Below are 16,237 nucleotides of genomic sequence, written 5' to 3'. Positions count from 1 at the left end.
TATTCATGAGTTGTGTAACCAGAATAGATAAGATTATCATAATAAGAATTATCTTCTTCTTGATCCTATATTTGTGAAGAGTACCATGGATGAGACACTAATGTCCCCACAAGAAAACAAGCAAACAAACTTTCATGGTTCATGGGTATCTCTACTTCGAATAGCCATACAAAAAGAAAACCTCTTCACGAGAACACACTTTCTAAATTCAACAACTCCAGGTCTCTAGCTACCCATGTAATTCATCTCTTTCTCTGTCACTAAGAACACCTTGAAGGATAAACCATGAAAATCTTTCATTCTTCTCCATTATACCTTTTGTGTCTAATCTCACTCATAATTACTACAAATTCTACTACAGTACTATATCCAGCCTCAGAGTTGTCAAACGCGCAAAACACTCAGGAAATTGCAACTGGCCGCCCAAAACCTATTAAAGACGGAATATATAACGTGTCTAAGGATTTATGCTGGGGTTGTATAGGTGAGTCTTTATAGTATCTGTTTGCTCATAATTGGATAAGGGCACAAAAGTGGGAAATGCCATTGACATGGGATTCACAACTTGAGAAGTATGCAAAATTGTGGGCACTTCAAAGGAAAAGTGACTGTAGTTTACAACATTCATTCCCTGAGGGAAATTTCAAATTAGGTGAAAACATTTATTAGGGAAGTGGTACAAGTTGGGAACCAACAGACGCCGTAAATGCGTGGGCTGGTGAGGAGAATTTTTATTCCTACGCTAGTAATACATGTCAAGCTGGTAAAGAGTGCGGGCATTATACACAAATTGTGTGGAGAAATACGAGAAGGATTGAATATGCTCGAGTTGAGTGTGATGATGGTGATGTGTTTATGATTGTAATTACGGTCTCCCAGGTATTATAGGCGAGAGACCATATTGATGAGTTAGTTTTTCATTTTTCATCTTATTCTTACGTATTATTATTTTATCCTCAAAGATAATTTATTTTGTTTTATTGGAAGGTGATTGGGTATTGCCTCCTCAGTTTCAGAAAAATATAGGTTTATTTTATGTGTAATTTGTACATGAAACCAGCCTATCTTTTTGAAACGAGATAGTATATTTGATCGGTTTGCAACGAGTCCAGTGCCATAGCTGGAATTAGTGGAGTCAGCATTGTGGGGAATTCATTATATTTCCCAACCTACTCCCCCATAGGTGACGTCAACCATTCATTATATTTCCCAACCTGTCAACCACCACCACATATGCACCCATCCCTGGAGAAGATGTGAGGAAAATATAGGCGCCCGTCTAAGCATCACACGAAATGCACCCCTTGTTAATCCACGGAGCAACCTACCTTCTTTCCCGTATCTGTCCGAACCTCTTTGTCATGCGTCGGCAACTAATGGAATACCATAGCTATGGCAACCTTTTCATGCTACCTAATACGCAGTTAGACGACTACTGGTGTTATTTGTGAATTAGGAAGCAACTATGAATTCACCCAAAATTTAAAGACATTTGTGAATTAGGAACCAGGACAAATCATAGTTCTTCCTCACCATCAATTGATTTATCATCTTTTGAAAGTTAAGAAGATCAGCAAATTTAGACAGACATAAATAAGCTCCTTTATGGTATTGACCATATGATTATATGAAAGAACAACTGGATTTTGCTCAGCAGCTGACACGACTAAACTAGTGTAGGTTGGTTTCTTTATCTTATCTTTCCTACTTAAGATTTAAATTTAAGGGCAGCAACAATTATATACAGTTGCAAACACGCAAATAACCGAACCTAGAATATCAATAAAAGTTGCAATGGCATAACCAACACATCACTACATGAAGAGGAAGGATCCCTTCCACTTTTATTATCACACTGAATAAAAACCAAACCGTAACGGATTTGAAGCTAATATATATCTGGTTATAGTGTTATAAAACCTTACAATCTACCGGCCAGAAATCCGCAGATTTTCAACGTGTTATACGTCTCGGAATACACTTATTTTTGGTAGGAAAGTAGAGCTATGTAATACTAACATATCCTCAAAATATTAACTTCAAATCACGTGTGAGGTAGTGTGATAAAAGTGTGAGGGGATCCCTCCTCCACAAGGAAACAACATACTTGGAACTAGCAAAACACGTACTCAAATCATCCAAAACACAAATATGGCTAGAAATTCTCTGTAAATCAAACCATTACTTTAAACTACTATTATCACCACTACAAAAGTTTAACCCCAAAATGAAAAGGTGTCTCCACCTATACTAGTCCAACAAGTGATGTATCCAACTAAGTAGGCCATCATGGCAGGAGAAAGAAAACAACTTGACCAAACTAACAGAGTAGTGACACCAATTTATTCTTCGACCTCAACAGTTCCTTTCTCGCTCACATAAATACCATCCAAAAACTTCCTGATATCTTTGTTTTTCACATGGCATTTCTGTCAAGAACAAACACAGAACAATCAGAATCAACATATTTAAGAAGCTGATTTCAGTGAATTCTTAAAAGCACATACCTGGTTGATCAAGGCACAAGATCTAGAGACAAGCTCAACATCATTCCCATCCAACACAAGCTCATCCTTGACCTTCTCAGACCTGACAATACTGACTCCATCAAGCATATCGACCTTTCTCACCTATACAAGTAAACAAAATCATGTAAATAGCAAGACCAGTTAGACTCTGATTCAAATAACCTACAATCAAAATTGCCATACAACCAACAAACTATAGAACCTTTAGTGCATATTTTACAAATACAGTTCATAAATTACAAATATGTCAGTTAAGTAATGCTGGGAGAGATTCCAAACTACAAACTAGATGCATATAGTATATATCTGGTTATAGTGAAGCCCTTAAATAAAAAAAAACCGTTTAACAGACTCCCAAACTGAGCTTAGTCTCGTGATATATCATAAACTCTACACAATGGTCATGCTTCATTTACAAAAGTTGAGAAACAATACTTTAGAAAAACGTCAACAACCACATTGTTATGAGACTAACTTTTTTCTACACCAGAAGACTTCGAACCCATCACAACTGCAAATCCTATTGTAGAGAAAATATATGGAAAAGGTACGTAAACAAAAGAAACAAAAGACCAAAGTAAAGTCAGCACATGTCAGAAGAACCTGCAATCAATTCCCTACAGATGCACTATCCCATAGAAGTGCTACAATCTGAGCTTCACAGTTTAGCTTCGCGCCTTAACCTATCAGGTGCTTCATAAAAGTAGACATGAAAGTATGTGCTACAGTTTTCTAGTGACCGTGGACTCCTTCCTACCTACTTACAAGTACCATTAGGACATCATAACAAGTAACATCTTCTTAGGGAAATCACATGTTCTGGACAATAAAAAAATCTGAACAACAGAATGGTTATACACAACACTAGTGTTCTTCAACCCAAAACCATTATTTATAATATTGTGAGCCATATGTTGCCTAAGCAATATTTTGATGAAACATCATACAAGGTTTCACGAAGTTCTATCAATACAGATATCAACTAGATTTTCTAGAAACAAATTTTATTGATCATTCACAATAAATGTACCATACAAACTAACTTGATTTAAACCCCAAAACAAAAATCACCTAGATCAAGCAAATCATGTAAAATTACGGGTTCCCTCTCAGAAAAAAAGGATAGTGCAAGTCAAACATAATATAGCACAAAGTATTTCAATAGCAATGAAAACCCTAGAAAAAAAAATCAAGCCAAAAAAAAAAAAAAAGAAGAGTTGAATACCTTCTTCTCGCCGAGAAAGTTACGGATCTCGATACCCTTATTTCCATTGGTAATTGAAGCGTTGATGGGAAAATGAGCATAGACAAATCTCATCTTGTACCTATACCCCTTAGTAACACCAGTAATAAGATTATTAACATGAGAAAGTGCGGTTCTAATTGAAGCAGAAGTTTTTCTAGATCCAAACCAAGCATCAACTTTAAGTTGTTTTTTCCCAGTTTCAGCGTTCTTAATAAGTTGAAAATCTAAGTTAAGATGTTTAAAGTTTCTAATCAACTTTCCTCTTGGTCCTTCAACTTCAATCATCTTTGCTTTTACTTTGATTTTCACTCCATCTGGAATATCCATGGTTTCGCTAGACAAGATTGTCTTCATTTTTGCTGAGTCTTGTTTTTCTGATCTCTCCTCCTCCTCTGCTTCTCTCGTCTCTACTAATGGGGCGAAAGAAATTTCTCTCTCTTTGCAATAGACAAATAACAAAACCCTAGGGTTTTTGCTGGACTCATTTTAATGAGCATATTCCCTAATTGCCCTTACTTACATTTCATGGACCTGAATATGGTTAATGGATCTTCATGCCCAGGGGATTTGGGTAAACCCGTGGGTCAAACTAGAGCTTCACATGCTTAGGCCTATTCCTATGGGTATGGCAAAAAAATGTTGTTTGGTATACCAGGTGGCATGGCAAACCAATTGCGTCACCATGGGAAAACCAATAAGCGATAGACATTTTAGCGTACGATATTATGAATAACGCTGGCGATAATGAGATTATCGCTGGCGTTATACATTATATCGAGCGATATAAAAGGTATCGCTGGCGATATTAATTATATCGACCACTGGATATTTTGCAACGGATATTTCCCCCCTAATGGTTCCTATATATACGCCCTCGTATTTCTCCAAGGTACTCACATGTACTTCAACCTATATTTCACCAATTTCTCCATCTCTATTCTCATTTTAAATTTCAATGCCGAGATCCAATGAAGAGAGGAATATTATTATGAATCGGTTTAGATTACAACAAGAAATGCATCGAAGGAGGTTGCAAGAACTTGACGATGAGGAAGTTGAAGATAATAAACTCATCGACATTTTGATGCTAGTACATATGGGTCAAATACCTAGAGTTCCAGAGCCACAAGAAGTATTCTCAAGAAGGTATACGTATCGATGGAGGGAATTTTACCATCAGAAGCTGATGCACGATTATTTTCTTCCCAATTGTGTGTACTCTGGTCGAGATTTCCAAGGTCGATTTCGTATGCCTCGGCATCTAGTGATAAAGATTATTGAAGAGCTTTGTCGGGTAGAACCTCAATTTAATTATCAGTTTCATGCACTCAATATTAGAGGTCATAGTCCTGAACAAAAGTTACTTCGGCTTTAAGGATTCTAGGTTATGGAAGACCAGCGGATGCGAACGATGAGTATCTTCGTATGGGTAAAACAACTTCATTCACTTACCTTTCATTGTTTTTTGAAGTAATTATTTAATCATTTTGGTCCAACATATTTACGAAAACCAACCGAGGAAGATGTTAGACAAATATTGAGGGAGAATGAGGAAAGTGGATTCCCAAGAATGCTAGGTAGTCTCGATTGTATGCATTGGGTATGGCAAGTATGCCTTGTTTATTGGGCCGGTCAATATAAAGGTTGAAAAAGCGGGGGCACAACAACCACACCCAATATTTCGATTAGCAATTTGTATGGACTAACTCCAGTATACTTTCAAGAGAATCAACTAGACTCAATCTTAATAAAGTATATCAAAGAGTTATATCTCTCTTTCTCGATTCAATACTTACTTAAGCAAATAGAAGTCTGCGAGTCTAATTGAATACAAGAGAAATCACTTGAGCGGTACCAAAGACCAACATTCAAGTACCAATCAATTTCAATCAACAACAAAAGGTTGGATTTCCCAATTGATTGATTCAAACGCACAACCTGTGACATTTCAATTATATAACAAAATATAATGCGGAAAAGAAATAACACAGACACCAAAAGTTTTGTTAACGAGGAAACCGCAAATGCAGAAAAACCCCAGAACCTAGTCCAGATTGAACACACACTGTATTAAGCCGCTACAGACACTAGCCTACTACAAACTAACTTCTGTATGGACTGTAGTTGAACCCCAATCAATCTCACACTGATCCAAGGTACAGTTATGCTCCTACGTCTCTGATCCCAGAAGAATACTACGCACTTGATTCCCTTAGCTGATCTCACCCACAACTAAGAGTTGCTACGACCCAAAGTCGAAGACTTTAATAAACAAATTTGTATCACACAGAAAAGTCTACGGTAATAGATAAATCTATCTCCCACATAAATACCTACAAGTTTCGTTCCGTCTTTTGATAAATCAAGGTGAACATAAACCACTTGATAACCCGGACTTATATTCCCGAAGAACAACCTAGAATTATCAATCACCTCACAATAATCTTGATCGACTAGCGAAACAAGATATTGTGGAATCACAAACGATGAGGCGAAGATGTTTGTGATTACTTTTATATTTTTCCTATCGGAGATATCAATCTCAAGCCAATCGTTACGATTGTACTCAATACGATAGAAACAACAAGATCAGATCACACAACTACAAGAAAGTAGTATCAGTCTGGCTTCACAATCCCAATGAAGTCTTCAAGTCGTTAACCTACAGGGTATCGGTAGAAACCTAAGGTTAAAGGAGAATCGACTCTAGCTTATACAACTATTATCACACAGGAGGTGTGGGGATTAGGTTTCCCGGTTACTAGAGTTTTATTTTATATATTCTTTCAAATCAGGGTTTGCGATCAATGTTAGCTTAGTAACAAATCATTCAATATTCACCGTTAGATGAAAACCTGATTAGATTCAAGCTAATATCTTTCAACCGTTAGATCGAAAACTTAGCTTGTTACACACAAATGAAATGCACGTTTTAGGTTTGTGTAACCGTACCCAAACATGTACATTTGTTGGTCCAACAGTAGTTAACCAAATAGTTAGCCATATGAGCACTTTCATATCAACCATATTCTTCTTCACCATAACTAGTTCAAATGACTCAAATGAACTAGTTAGAGAGTTGTTCAATTACTTAGATCTTATAGAAGTATACAAGACACAATCGAAGCAAAAACGATTTGATTCACTCGAATCGATTCATGAACTTTATAGCCACGGTTTGCAAACTTGCATTCCTTAGTTAATATAAGTTCACGAATAATCGTTTTTAGAATATAACCAACCTAAGTACGCGGATCAGGTACGCGGACTTAAGTACCCGGAATAAGTTTATAAAAGGTTCACAAACTCCAGCAGATTTTCTCGGGAAGAGAACCTCCGACAGTACGCAGACCGGGTTCGCGGACTAGGTTCACGGACTCTGTTCCGGTTTCCTTAGCAGCAAAGTACACAAAATTTGGTTCAAGGAATAAGGACTTATACATGTATGTGTTACCACACAATGCTTATATCCAACATTGGTTATATAATCTAAACTCTCATTTCAATCATTGAAACTTTCTTAGAGAACATTATATAGTTGTTGTTCACAAACCATTTTTCGTCAAAGCCATTTTCAAGTGATTGAAACATAACATGACTTTCGTCACTAGGTAAAGATGAACTTGGCCAAAGAGAAAGCTTACCAACACATATTTCGATAAATAGATAAGCGAGATAAACTCGGCACGAAATAGCAAATGTGTATAATCAAAGTCTATATAGCAAAACGACTTTTGTCTCAAGATAAGAGATATAGTAGATAGACTTTTAAGTGATAGATAAGTTCAAGTCTCCAGATACCTTTTAGTCGATGAAGTTCCACCAGTTCCTTGAGTAGTTCTTCGTTTTGTATGATGATCACCATGGAGTTCTTGGGCTCAACTACACTTTCTATCCTAGTCCGAGACTTAGCTATAGTAGGCTAGAAATCAAGACTTATAGTTTTTATCACTAACATTGACAAACATGCTTGAGATAGCAATGCATGCGAGTTCGACCGAGAAGTGCTCTAACAATCACCCCCTTTGTCAATTTTAGTGACAAAACTATCAACACATATGGAATACAAAAATAGATAAATAAACTTTTGTAGCTCTTTTTCCACATGCCTAATCTTCAACATTACTCGAAATCTTCGTCACTTCCAAATACTCCAATGATTCCAAAGGTTTTAAGTTTAGCATCATCGTTGTTGAAAATCCATAGCTATAACAATGAGAAACAAGAATTCTCAATCATTGTTATATAGTATCATAGTATAATTATACAACATCAAAGTTCAATTGTATCACAACTTCGACAACAATACTATGGTGATATGTATCACTCCCCCTTAGTCAATACTCCATCTCACATGGAAACCACTCCCCCTTACATAATGATATGAAAACCATATGTATTTGTAGTGTGAACTACACATTAATTCTCCCCCTTTTTGTCAATAAAATTGGCAAAGGTACGAAAACGGGATAATGAAAATTTCCATAGAGATATTTCAATACCAAAAAAACGTACATATCAACTTGTTTAGATGCAATCATATAGCCGAAGCTAAATGCTTTCATCAAGGAGTTTATAAAGATACAAGATAAATCCTATAATATTCCACAGCCGCACTCCCCACAAAGATTTGGCAATTAAGCACATGTTCAATTAAGAACTCTCCCCCATAAAATGTCATTCCCGAAAGAACAACAAGAGCGACCTTAATTTCATAAGAAAATATGGATTTCTTTGGACATAACAAATCACATACAAATATGAATTTGAATCCAAAAATACTCAATTAAATTAACCACAAGAAAACCCATGATTAATTCAATCGGTCATGCTCGACATAAGAGAACTTACGGAGCCGCACAATATATACATAAAATATGGATCAGGGAAGATCAATACTGCGGAATAGACAAGGATTCATTCTATTTTCCATCACTATTTGCACAATGACATACAATAGACATAATCCTTGTAAACAAAAGTTCATCCTATATTCCATAAATATTTGCATAATGACATAATAGGCTTCAAACTTTTGTAATGTCAAAAGCTCATTCATTCTTTTATCAATACATGCATATCGACATACGAGAGACTTAACTTTTGACAAGGTATGGGACAATCATAGTTCACGGACGCAAACACACATATCCCATAACAAATTACAATATATAATATCATAAAGATTAATACTGCAAAAATCATCTTCCAAACAATTTTTAGAATTTAAACAAATAAACCTAAAAACATGAAGATGAAAACATTGGACATAGCTATGTGTAATCACAATAATGGCTATTCCAAACTCTAGTTATTCTTCCAAACAAAACAAGAAATAAAATTCTCATAAGAAGATTTACTAGATAAAAAAATTCAAATTACTCATCATCGGAAACACTCCAAGATGCTTGAATCATGTTCAATTCTTCCTTGAGCTCGGGAAACTTAGTTGCAACCAATGACAATTGTTCTTGCATGCACTTCACCCTTGAATTTACCTTGCACACACCCTTGTGAATTTTTTGAAGAAGACTCAAGGTGGTAGGGTCACAATCGTCAAGGGAATCATCTCTTTGTCTTTTGCACACATTCTCCCTTATACGTTTGAAGGTACAGGGACGAACTGGTTTGGGAACCCCAAGAGAATTTCCAATCGAATCAATACCACATTCACGGCAAATTTGACCAATCAAGCAAAGGTAACCTAACTTCTTGTTGGGTGAAGTCATCGAAATCATTTGAGAAATGATGAACCCACGAATATCGAGACTCGGAACACCCAATTCAAGGAAATAGACCAATTCCGCAAACTCAAGACTCTACCGAGAATTCTCAATTGTGGAGGGACAAAGATTAGAGATACCAAGTTTACCGAAAGCCATCAAAGCAATACTAAGAACATTAGTAGGAAACTTCCCTTGATTCCAAGCCACTTTCTTACCGCAAAGGCCAAGAGAGATGTCCTCACGCGATGATCGTTCATCACTTGGTCTAGGTATACGAACATTTCCCAATGGAATTTTGGTAATCTTCGAAATCAACTCTCTATTAACAAGAAATCTTTCTCTATTTATCATGGTTTTGAATTCCAATTTACCAAGATCAACATCATGAATGTTGGCATAGAAAATTCTAGTGAGAGTATCAAATCATTGACCAAGACCATCAAAGATATTTCCAATATTGAATTTTTCAAAGCAAACTAAATCCTCTTTATGTCCACTAGAAGAATCCAATTTCTTTTCTAAAATAAAACCCATAGATGAAATCCTTTCAAAAACATTAGCACAAGAATCATTGGCAAATCTAATTCTAATAGAATTTTGGTCTAAAGAAAGATTCATGTTAGAGGAACCCAAATTTTTTGAAGTTCTTTTTGAACCCTTGAAATTCATCATGAGCTCTAGAAATTGGAAGGAAACAAGAGGAAATCACTTACTTGGAATAAACTTTGACTACCCCTTTGTCTTATTTTTCTCCAAGGTAGATTTAATGTAGGAAAATCATGAACCCTAGAAAGTTCACGTACGCGGATAGATGGGAGGAAGAAGAAGGTCCGCGTACTTCTCCTTTATAGGATCACTAATGGGCTTGAACCCGTTCATGAACCGTGCCCCACAAAAGGAATGTGAGATTTTCTTTGATGTTCGCACATAATTGTTGTGCATTCCGTGACAACACAATTTGTGAGAGAAACCGGATGCAGTAGAAATCTTATTCGAAAGTTAACCCAGCTATGCACAAATCAAACCATTTCTTGCCCCATCTCAAGATATATACAAATGGGGTAGTGCCAGGCATGTTACCAAGAGGCATGATGTGCAAAGAGACCCTCATGCAACATTTCTGGTTGATATTTGTGAACAGTCCCAGTGATATATAATCAAAGTACTGATGACAATCAGGGTTGTCGGAGCTTTCTATCTTCCTTTTTAGATGACTAGAAAGAATATTCTTCCGACTTTTAGTTCGTACATTATTATTCCATAATTTTACATGTACAGAACTTTTATCGGGTTGATTCTTAAACTTAACATAATTAAGTTTTTCTAAGAATCTAAAAACGCTTTCGAAAGCTCTGAATAGATCTTTTTCAATTGATCCATTACGATAGCATTTCTCAAAAAGATTAAGAGTTAATCTAGTGAGGGTCCATATCTTTGAGCATAATGAACGTTTCCTCAATCTTCCCTTCTCTTTATTTTTTCCTTTAGATTGTTTCTCATCATCTAGATTTTCCTTTTTAGATGAAATGAGATTATCATGAGAAACCGGAGGTTTTAACCATAATAATCTTTGAGCAATCTTTAAGGATCTCTGGTATCCGTTACAGATGCCAAGAGCAAGTTTTCCAAAGAAATTTCCCATATGGAAATTTTTTAAGGATCGAACAAAGACAAACTTATCAAGTTTAAAGTGTTTGCCTGCTCTGATACCAATTGAAAAATCGGGGGTACAACAACCACACCCAATATTTCGATTAACAATCTGTATGGACTAACTCCAATATACTTTCAAGAGAATCAACTAGACTCAATCTTAATAAAGTATATCAAAGAGTTATATCTCTCTTTATCGATTCAATACTTACTCAAGCAAATAGAAATCTGCGAGTCTAATTGAATACAAGAGAAATCACTTGAATGGTACCAAAGACCAATGTTCAAGTATCAATCAATTTCAATCAACAACCAAAGGTTGGATTTCCCAATTGATTGATTCAAACGCACAACCTGTGATATTTCAATTATATAACAAATTATAATGCGGAAAAGAAATAACACAGACACCAGAAGTTTTGTTAACGAGGAAACCGCAAATGCAGAAAAACCTCGGGACCTAGTCCAGATTGAACACACAATGTATTAAGCCACTACAGACACTAGCCTACTACAAACTAACTTCGTTCTGGACTGTAGTTGAACCCCAATCAATCTCACACTGATTCAAGGTACAATTATGCTCCTACGTCTCTGATCCCAGCAGGATACTACACACTTGATTCCCTTAGCTGATCTCACCCACAACTAAGAGTTGCTACGACCCAAAGTCGAAGACTTTAATAAACAAATCTGTATCACACAGAAAAGTCTACGATAATAGATAAATCTGTCTCCCACAGAAATACCTACAAGTTTTGTTCCGTCTTTTGATAAATCAAGGTGAACAGGAACCAATTGATAACCCGGACTTATATTCCCGAAGAACAGCCTAGAATTACGAAACAAGATATTGTGGAATCACAAACGATGAGACTAAGATGTTTGTGATTACTTTTATATCTTGCCTATCGGTGAAATCAATCTCAAGCCAATCATTACGATTGTACTCAATACGATAGAAACAACAAGATCAGATCACACAACTAAAAGAAAGTAGTATCGGTTTGGCTTCACAATCCCAATGAAGTATTAAAGTCGTTAACCTACAGGGTTTTGGTAGAAACCTAAGGTTAAAGGAGAATCAACTCTAGCTTATACAACTAGTATCACACAGGAGGTGTGGGGATTAGGTTTCCCAGTTGCTAGATTTCTCCTTTATACAGTCTTTCTAATCAGGGTTTGCAATCAATGTTATCTTAGTAACAAAGCATTCAATATTCACCGTTAGATGAAAACCTGATTAGATTCAAGCTAATATCTTTCAACCGTTAGATCGAAAACTTAGCTTGTTACACACAAATGAAATGCACGTTTTAGGTTTGTGTAACCGTACCCCAAACATGTATATTTGTTGGTTCAACAGTAGTTAACCAAATGGTTAGCCATATGAGCACTTTCATATCAACCATATTCTTCTTCACCATAACTAGTTCAAATGACTCAAATGAACTAGTTAGAGAGTTGTTCAATTGCTTAGATATTATAGAAGTATACAAGAAACAATAGAAGCAAAAATGATTTGATTCACTCGAATCGATTCATGAACTTTATAATAGACCAATTCCGCAAACTCAAGACTCTACCGAGAATTCTCAATTGTGGAGGGACAAAGATTAGAGATACCAAGTTTACCGAAAGCCATCAAAGCAATACTAAGAACATTAGTAGGAAACTTCCCTTGATTCCAAGCCACTTTCTTACCGCAAAGGCCAAGAGAGATGTCCTCACGCGATGATCGTTCATCACTTGGTCTAGGTATACGAACATTTCCCAATGGAATTTTGGTAATCTTCGAAATCAACTCTCTATTAACAAGAAATCTTTCTCTATTTATCATGGTTTTGAATTCCAATTTACCAAGATCAACATCATGAATGTTGGCATAGAAAATTCTAGTGAGAGTATCAAATCATTGACCAAGACCATCAAAGATATTTCCAATATTGAATTTTTCAAAGCAAACTAAATCCTCTTTATGTCCACTAGAAGAATCCAATTTCTTTTCTAAAATAAAACCCATAGATGAAATCCTTTCAAAAACATTAGCACAAGAATCATTGGCAAATCTAATTCTAATAGAATTTTGGTCTAAAGAAAGATTCATGTTAGAGGAACCCAAATTTTTTGAAGTTCTTTTTGAACCCTTGAAATTCATCATGAGCTCTAGAAATTGGAAGGAAACAAGAGGAAATCACTTACTTGGAATAAACTTTGACTACCCCTTTGTCTTATTTTTCTCCAAGGTAGATTTAATGTAGGAAAATCATGAACCCTAGAAAGTTCACGTACGCGGACAGATGGGAGGAAGAAGAAGGTCCGCGTACTTCTCCTTTATAGGATCACTAATGGGCTTGAACCCGTTCATGAACCGTGCCCCACAAAAGGAATGTGAGATTTTCTTTGATGTTCGCACATCAATGTTGTGCATTCCGTGACAACACAATTTGTGAGAGAAACCGGATGCAGTAGAAATCTTATTCGAAAGTTAACCCAGCTATGCACAAATCAAACCATTTCTTGCCCCATCTCAAGATATATACAAATGGGGTAGTGCCAGGCATATTACCAAGAGGCATGATGTGCAAAGAGACCCTCATGCAACATTTCTGGTTGATATTTGTGAACAGTCCCAGTGATATATAATCAAAGTACTGATGACAATCAGGGTTGTCGGAGCTTTCTATCTTCCTTTTTAGATGACTATAAAGAATATTCTTCCGACTTTTAGTCCGTACATTATTATTCCATAGTTTTACATGTACAGAACTTTTATCGGGTTGATTCTTAAACTTAACATAATTAAGTTTTTCTAAGAATCTAAAAACGCTTTCGAAAGCTCTGAATAGATCTTTTTCAATTGATCCATTACGATAGTATTTCTCAAAAAGATTAAGAGTTAATCTAGTGAGGGTCCATATCTTTGAGCATAATGAACGTTTCCTCAATCTTCCCTTCTCTTTATTTTTTCCTTTAGATTGTTTCTCATCATCTAGATTTTCCTTTTTAGATGAAATGAGATTATCATGAGAAACCGGAGGTTTTAACCATAATAATCTTTGAGCAATCTTTAAGGATCTCTGGTATCCGTTACAGATGCCAAGAGCAAGTTTTCCAAAGAAATTTCCCATATGGAAATTTTTTAAGGATCGAACAAAGACAAACTTATCAAGTTTAAAGTGTTTGCCTGCTCTGATACCAATTGAAAAATCGGGGGTACAACAACCACACCCAATATTTCGATTAACAATCTGTATGGACTAACTCCAATATACTTTCAAGAGAATCAACTAGACTCAATCTTAATAAAGTATATCAAAGAGTTATATCTCTCTTTATCGATTCAATACTTACTCAAGCAAATAGAAATCTGCGAGTCTAATTGAATACAAGAGAAATCACTTGAATGGTACCAAAGACCAATGTTCAAGTATCAATCAATTTCAATCAACAACCAAAGGTTGGATTTCCCAATTGATTGATTCAAACGCACAACCTGTGATATTTCAATTATATAACAAATTATAATGCGGAAAAGAAATAACACAGACACCAGAAGTTTTGTTAACGAGGAAACCGCAAATGCAGAAAAACCTCGGGACCTAGTCCAGATTGAACACACAATGTATTAAGCCACTACAGACACTAGCCTACTACAAACTAACTTCGTTCTGGACTGTAGTTGAACCCCAATCAATCTCACACTGATTCAAGGTACAATTATGCTCCTACGTCTCTGATCCCAGCAGGATACTACACACTTGATTCCCTTAGCTGATCTCACCCACAACTAAGAGTTGCTACGACCCAAAGTCGAAGACTTTAATAAACAAATCTGTATCACACAGAAAAGTCTACGATAATAGATAAATCTGTCTCCCACAGAAATACCTACAAGTTTTGTTCCGTCTTTTGATAAATCAAGGTGAACAGGAACCAATTGATAACCCGGACTTATATTCCCGAAGAACAGCCTAGAATTACGAAACAAGATATTGTGGAATCACAAACGATGAGACTAAGATGTTTGTGATTACTTTTATATCTTGCCTATCGGTGAAATCAATCTCAAGCCAATCATTACGATTGTACTCAATACGATAGAAACAACAAGATCAGATCACACAACTAAAAGAAAGTAGTATCGGTTTGGCTTCACAATCCCAATGAAGTATTAAAGTCGTTAACCTACAGGGTTTTGGTAGAAACCTAAGGTTAAAGGAGAATCAACTCTAGCTTATACAACTAGTATCACACAGGAGGTGTGGGGATTAGGTTTCCCAGTTGCTAGAGTTCTCCTTTATATAGTCTTTCTAATCAGGGTTTGCAATCAATGTTATCTTAGTAACAAAGCATTCAATATTCACCGTTAGATGAAAACCTGATTAGATTCAAGCTAATATCTTTCAACCGTTAGATCGAAAACTTAGCTTGTTACACACAAATGAAATGCACGTTTTAGGTTTGTGTAACCGTACCCCAAACATGTATATTTGTTGGTTCAACAGTAGTTAACCAAATGGTTAGCCATATGAGCACTTTCATATCAACCATATTCTTCTTCACCATAACTAGTTCAAATGACTCAAATGAACTAGTTAGAGAGTTGTTCAATTGCTTAGATATTATAGAAGTATACAAGAAACAATAGAAGCAAAAATGATTTGATTCACTCGAATCGATTCATGAACTTTATAGCCACAGTTTGCAAACTTGCATTCCTTAGTTAATATAAGTATAAGTTCACGAATAATCGTTTTTAGAATATAACCAACCTAAGTACGCGGACCAGGTACGCGGACTTAAGTACCCGGAATAAGTTTGTGAAAGGTTCACAAACTCCGGCAGATTTTCTCGGGAAGAGAACCTCCGACAGTACGCGGACTGGGTTCGCGAACTCTGTTCCGGTTTCTCGAGCAGCAAAGTACACAGACTTTGTTTCAAGGAATAAGGACTTATACATGTATGTGTTACCACACAATGCTTATATCCAACATTGGTTATATAATCTAAACTCTCATTTCAATCATTGAAACTTTCTTAGAGGACATTATATAGTTGTTATTCACAAACCATTTTTCGTT

General features: G+C 36.0%; 1 protein-coding gene and 1 pseudogene across 1 annotated transcript; one reads left to right on the top strand and one right to left on the bottom strand.

Moving 5' to 3' along the window:
- The first annotated feature begins 285 nt into the window (after positions 1-285).
- LOC113294823 lies at positions 286-905 on the top strand (annotated as a pseudogene).
- Positions 906-2,129: 1,224 nt separating this feature from the next.
- Positions 2,130-4,219, bottom strand: LOC113297729 (60S ribosomal protein L9). Its single transcript, XM_026546307.1, has 3 exons — positions 3,754-4,219; positions 2,508-2,630; positions 2,130-2,429 (listed from the first exon to the last, which is right to left on the bottom strand). Exons 1-3 carry the CDS (start codon positions 4,126-4,128, stop codon positions 2,343-2,345), a joined length of 585 nt encoding a protein of 194 aa, XP_026402092.1. The 5' UTR covers positions 4,129-4,219; the 3' UTR covers positions 2,130-2,342.
- Between the last annotated feature and the right edge of the window lie 12,018 nt (positions 4,220-16,237).

Source organism: Papaver somniferum, chromosome 7 (assembly GCF_003573695.1).
Source record: "Papaver somniferum cultivar HN1 chromosome 7, ASM357369v1, whole genome shotgun sequence".
Taxonomy (NCBI): Eukaryota; Viridiplantae; Streptophyta; class Magnoliopsida; order Ranunculales; family Papaveraceae; genus Papaver; species Papaver somniferum.
Note: the sequence above shows the minus strand (reverse complement) of the source record. Positions and strands in the feature narration are given on the sequence as shown.

What these genes read in the sequence shown, in the direction of transcription:
- LOC113297729 (XM_026546307.1), bottom strand. Translation starts at nt 4,128, where the DNA reads ATGAAGACAATCTTGTCTAGCGAAACCATGGATATTCCAGATGGAGTG. An exon ending in ACTTTCTCGGCGAGAAGAAG is followed by an intron (nt 2,631 to 3,753) that starts GTATTCAACTCT and finishes TTACTTGTATAG; the next exon opens with GTGAGAAAGGTCGATATGCT. An exon ending in CTTGTGCCTTGATCAACCAG is followed by an intron (nt 2,430 to 2,507) that starts GTATGTGCTTTT and finishes TGTTCTTGACAG; the next exon opens with AAATGCCATGTGAAAAACAA.